At 40.4% G+C, this 5,180-nt stretch overlaps 1 protein-coding gene across 1 annotated transcript in view; it reads right to left on the bottom strand.

The window, feature by feature from the left end:
• Window positions 1–2,161, bottom strand: part of MFSD6 (major facilitator superfamily domain containing 6) — a 91,364-nt gene extending 89,203 nt beyond the window's left edge. The window contains exon 1 of the mRNA XM_006864048.1: window positions 591–2,161. Within this exon, the coding sequence (XP_006864110.1) occupies window positions 591–2,161 (1,571 nt within the window). The remainder of the gene's footprint in view (window positions 1–590) is intronic.
• Window positions 2,162–5,180: the final 3,019 nt, after the last annotated feature.

Here is a 5,180-nt window from a genome sequence, read left to right as displayed (position 1 = left end):
TCTGACTCAAAGCAACCCTACAGGACAGAGGAGGCCGGCTCCATAGGGTTTCCAAGACTGTAATAGCCACATAAACCAATCACCACATTTCCCTCCCACATAGTGGACCACAGCCTTATTAAATGTAATGGAAATCTTTACATCTTCAAATTCTATCTGTGACAGCAAATGGCTGAGAATAAATGAAGACTGAAAAGATCCAGTGAAGCCCTCCTTCATAGGGGCCTGCCACAGGGGGTGCCCTTCAGGGTCCGTGGACTAATCCAGTTCGCTAGGTTGGAGTTCCTATACCTGGAACATGTGCTATGACAGTCTTTTAGCCTACAGCTAAGCAGTCTACATGCCTTTTATGATGGGACAGGAAAGAGATAGCAGTCATTTTTTTTTTTTTTTTAAGACAATGCAACTGGGTTCCTTTTAGCCTTCCTTTTGTTTCTATTTTAAGGAAGATGAGTAACAAAAAACTCTATTCCCACCCCCACCTGACCCTCAGCACAAATAATATCCTTAAATGTGCTTAAAGGAGCTATCAACCATAAAAAGACAAAGCTTACTTGGCTAAGGAGCCGTAATAATAAGCATTTTCTTACCTGATGTGGCCTATCAGTTCAATAAGCTTGTGACTAAAAAAATAAGCTGTCAGCTCAGACACATGACTCAGGACCGAACAGACCCCAAAGAGGGTTGTAGTTCCATTCAGGTCTTCCAAATGCCAGTAGAGAAAGGTGAAGACAAAGCCATATCCAAAGCCCATAAACCAAGCCACAAACAGCACTGAGCCGTACTGCACACTGCAAAGAAGTTTGATTAGGTCCCAAAAGTTGAAGGCCTGTGAGTGGCTTGTGGTGGTTGGTGTCTCCTCAGAGGATTCTGTGGAGTTGTTCCTCTCCACCTGAGGGATCTCCACTTCTTTCCCTTTAGTGTCATTGTTGTTGAAGTGGTTGTAGCGGAACCGGAACTGAGTAGCAACAATCAAGGCCATGGTCATTAGAACTCCAAAGACGATGAAGACGATCTGGTAGTTTCTGTACTCGGGGGCCTTACACCCCTTTCCATCGATGAGTACTTCTATGTGGGTGTAGTCAATCCCGATGCCCACAGAGAGCATCGCTAGGCCCCAGCCCAGGGAGCCCCACATGCGCTGCAACCCATATCGGTCTCTGTGTTTTCCCAGATACTGCAATGTTACCGTGTCCACAATCGTGACAGAAGAGGCACTGAAAAATTCTCCTATTATGACAACTACCAAGATCACCAAAAAGATAGCTTCAACTTCTTGTTGATCATAAACAAGAGTGACTTGGTCAGAAGGTAAAGGTTTGGTGGTTGTGACAGAAGTAGTGGTTGTCTCCCTGGTTACATTCCCTAGGAGGACAGGGGTTGCTGTGCTTGGGCTTAAGGTGAAATCCATGATATGTTCAGTAATCTCACCTGTCTGCGGCTGCTCAGTGGGTTCAATACTCATGCTTGGAGCTGTGGAAAAGGTAACAGGTTCCGAGATGCTGGGCTCTGCTTCTAACATCAGTGACCCATTGGAAGGAGGCAAGTTCCTTTTCTCACGTGTTTTAGGTGATGGGGAGCCAAGCATGGTAGGAGAAGAGATACCAGAAGAATTCATTGGCAGAATAGTTAACGGGTGACTTGTATTCATGGGGCGAACTGTTGGGGGAATCTTTGGTACGCATCTCAACGTAGCTGGTTTGACAAATCCAATGCCCAGGTTGAACATAACCCAACACAAAAGAGAAAAAAGGAGGACAATTTTGCCTTTTTTAAAGCGATCTGCAACTACACCCCAAAAAGGGGCACTGCAGAATTCTATGAAGTATCGAATACCTACTAGTAGTCCACTCTGGCTTGGGGACATGCCCAGCTGTTTATAATAGACAGGCAAGAGTGGATACAGAGAGCCATATGCAGAGTAAAAAAAAAAATAAAAGACCTTGGAAATGAGAAGATCGTTGTTTATTTTAACACAGTGTTTCTCTATCCAGTCTATTTCTTCTTCAGGGATAGCAGGCGTTTCTGTGGAGGAAGGCGTTTCATTCGATGGTGCATCTGGTTCCCTGGCAATACCATTAAAGGGGTCAGCAAGCACATATTTTCTCTTCTGTTCCTCTTCATCATCAGTTAAGATGGCAACTTTATCATCTGCCGCCATGGCTTACCACCACCATCAGAGAGTCTGTGGCCTTCAGAATTCTGATTGTTGATCTGTAAAGTAAAATTTAAAAGATGGTTTAGGAATGAAAATTGTAACATTTAAACATAGATCTTAATCATACAGAAAGATGAGGGGCGTCCAACTACAGCTAGAAATAATAACTGTGAGATACTGTTCATCAGGCATCACTCACAGGCATAAAATATTGATAGAGAAAAATAGCTTTCAAAATATCAATTACTCCTTTTGATCAGTAAAATGACATCTTTCAGTGGTAGGCTTATAGTTCAGATTCAGTCCCTAAATCTTTTCTTTGATTCCTAAGGGAGAAGTACAAATGCTAGGGGTTATATTTAAACTAAATATAGGGCGTTGAAAGCAAAAACTATTTATAGTTTCTTGGTTTAACTATTCAAACAAACCCACTGCACGATGAAGTCTGTTGTTAAGTGCCACTGAGTTTGTTCCAGCTCATAGAAACCCTGTATAGGGTTTCCAAGACGTGGCTTGTGGGGGTTTAAACTGCTGACCTTGGGGTTAGCAGTCCATTGCTTATCCTACAGGGCCACACCAGGACTCCCTATGAAGTCTAGAATCCTTTAAAAAAAAAACAATAAAGGCTGCAAAAACTTCCATTTCTAGAGAAAAACTGAAAAAAGCTCTTAGCCACAACCACAATTATAATGAGAAGAGGAAATCAATTGCACATTTGCCACTGGAGTTGACTGTTACAGGCAAGACAGTAACAGTCCGGTAACGGACATAGTCTTCATGTTGCTCTTATTCTTTACCTTTCACTAGACGTACAGATTTCAATTCAAGAAAACATGGGGGGGTCGGGCAGATATAATTTCTTGAGCACTTACTATGTGCAAGATACCATTTAAAAATCTTTACATGTGTTAATTCATATTTACCATAATGTCCTACCTTCTCTATTTTACAGATAAGGAAACAGAGGCATAGCTAGTGTAATTAACTTGTAAGTGACCGAGTAAGGATTTGAATCCTGACAGTATGGTTCTGGGACATGTTCTAATATGCCACACTAAACTGCCAAATAATATGTCATAATAAAATACTATTAAACCTTTTTAAGACACAGTATGCTTCATATGAAAGATTAGCGATATGCCAGCAATATAAATTCATAGAACTGTATCACATTTTATCAGAATTTATATATTATACAAATGATTTAATAGTCACAGGATCTTGTTTGCATCTCAATAAACATATTCTGATGGTAGGAGGTATATACATTACAATAACTATCCATTCTTTTCACCCTCTCTACCAGGTATGAATCAGGCTGCTAACCTCAAGGTCAGCAGTTTGAAACTACCAGCCATTCCATGGAAGAAAGATGAGGCTTTCTGCTCCCGTAAAGATTTACAGCCTTGGAAACCCTGTGCAGGGTCACTATGACTTAGAACTGACTCCACAATACTTAACAACAACAACCACGTACAATTATCAACATTACTTGCTACCCCTTGGATATATTCTGTTATTTCTCTTCCCAAAATGAGTAACATTCTGAAAATCATCCAAAATCATGCTTGCAAATATGTTTTCATTTGTACAAAGCTACTATGCAGACAATAAAAACACAATTTAATACAGTTCTGGTATGGCGCTGTTGGATAAGCACTGGACTGCTAACCACAAGGTTGGTGGTTCAAACCTACCAGCCATTCCTTGTAAACCCTATACAAGGTCGTCATGAGTTGGAACCAACTGAAAAACACTTAACAACAACAGCAATTATTAAATAAGTCCATTGACCTTTCCTCCCCGCAAACTCACATGTCAATATAGTTGTGGTTGTTGTTGTTTTTGTTAAGTACCGTCTCATCAGTTACGAGTCATAGCAACTCTGTATACAGGGTTTCTGAGGAGGGCTGGTGAGCTCGAACCACCAACTTTGTGGTTCAAATTGACAGTGCAGTCTAGTGCTTATCCTACAGCACCACACCAGGACGCCAGATATGATGGTGGTGATTTACCATCGAGTAGGTTCCAACTCATAGCAACTCTTCATAGGTTTTCCGAGGCTGCAAATCTTTATAGGAGTAGGAAGCCTTATCTTTTTCCTGTGGAACGGCTGGTAGATTCGAACTGCTGGCATTGCAATTAGCGGCTCAATTTATAACCTACTACATTACCAGGTCCCCTTCAACATAGCTACAAAATATTTATGAATTTCTTAAAAGTGAAAGAAAAACTTTTCTTTTGCCCAGAAAACCTGAAGAAAAAGTAAAATCCAATTGTTTTTTGCCCAGCTAGGGAAAATCTCCTTTAAAGTTCTATACTTGTATTTCATTCCTACTGCTGCCTTCACCTATCCAGGTCAGCTGTATGCTCCATGCTTCAGTTTCTTTTCATCATCTTCCCCCAGAAATACACCAGTAACTCTCCTTTGGACTTAATTGTACAATACTTGCCTAAAGCAAAGAAAGCCATTGCTTCTAGGAAAGGAAATGAAGAGCGGATGCATAAGTCATTTTAAAGAAAACTTTGCAAACTTACTGACTTAAAAACAAAAACAAAACATAAACCTAGTACATGTATACCTCAATTTTTTTTAAAAGACTAAAAAAAAAAGAAATACACAATCATACCAACTATGTTGTAATAAAACAGTAATTAGTACCAGCTACTTAGTAACCTTCTATCATTGGTTACAAATATTTTTCAGAATTGTACAGAATGTCCAACTGTGATCATTCTAATCAGGTGCCCTACAATAACCTTTGATAAATTATCTTCCATAAATCAACCAGCAAATCCTTACCAAACAGGTCAGAGAAGGATGCAAAATCCCTCTTTTAGAGCTTCATTCCCTGAATTGTGCAATTGATGAGGAGGAGCTAATATCCAAATGCTAATTCAAAGCTGCCAAGTAACTTACAGTGCTGTTGTTGTTGTTCAGTGCCATCAAGTCAGTTCCAACTCATAGCAATCCTGTTTAGGGTTTCTGAGGAGAGACTGGTGGGTTTGAACTACCGGCCTT

Source organism: Chrysochloris asiatica, unplaced genomic scaffold (genome assembly GCF_000296735.1).
Source record: "Chrysochloris asiatica unplaced genomic scaffold, ChrAsi1.0 scaffold00059, whole genome shotgun sequence".
Classification (NCBI taxonomy): domain Eukaryota; kingdom Metazoa; phylum Chordata; class Mammalia; order Afrosoricida; family Chrysochloridae; genus Chrysochloris; species Chrysochloris asiatica.
The sequence above is the reverse complement of the archived record's forward strand: the minus strand, read 5'-3'. Positions and strand labels throughout refer to the sequence as shown.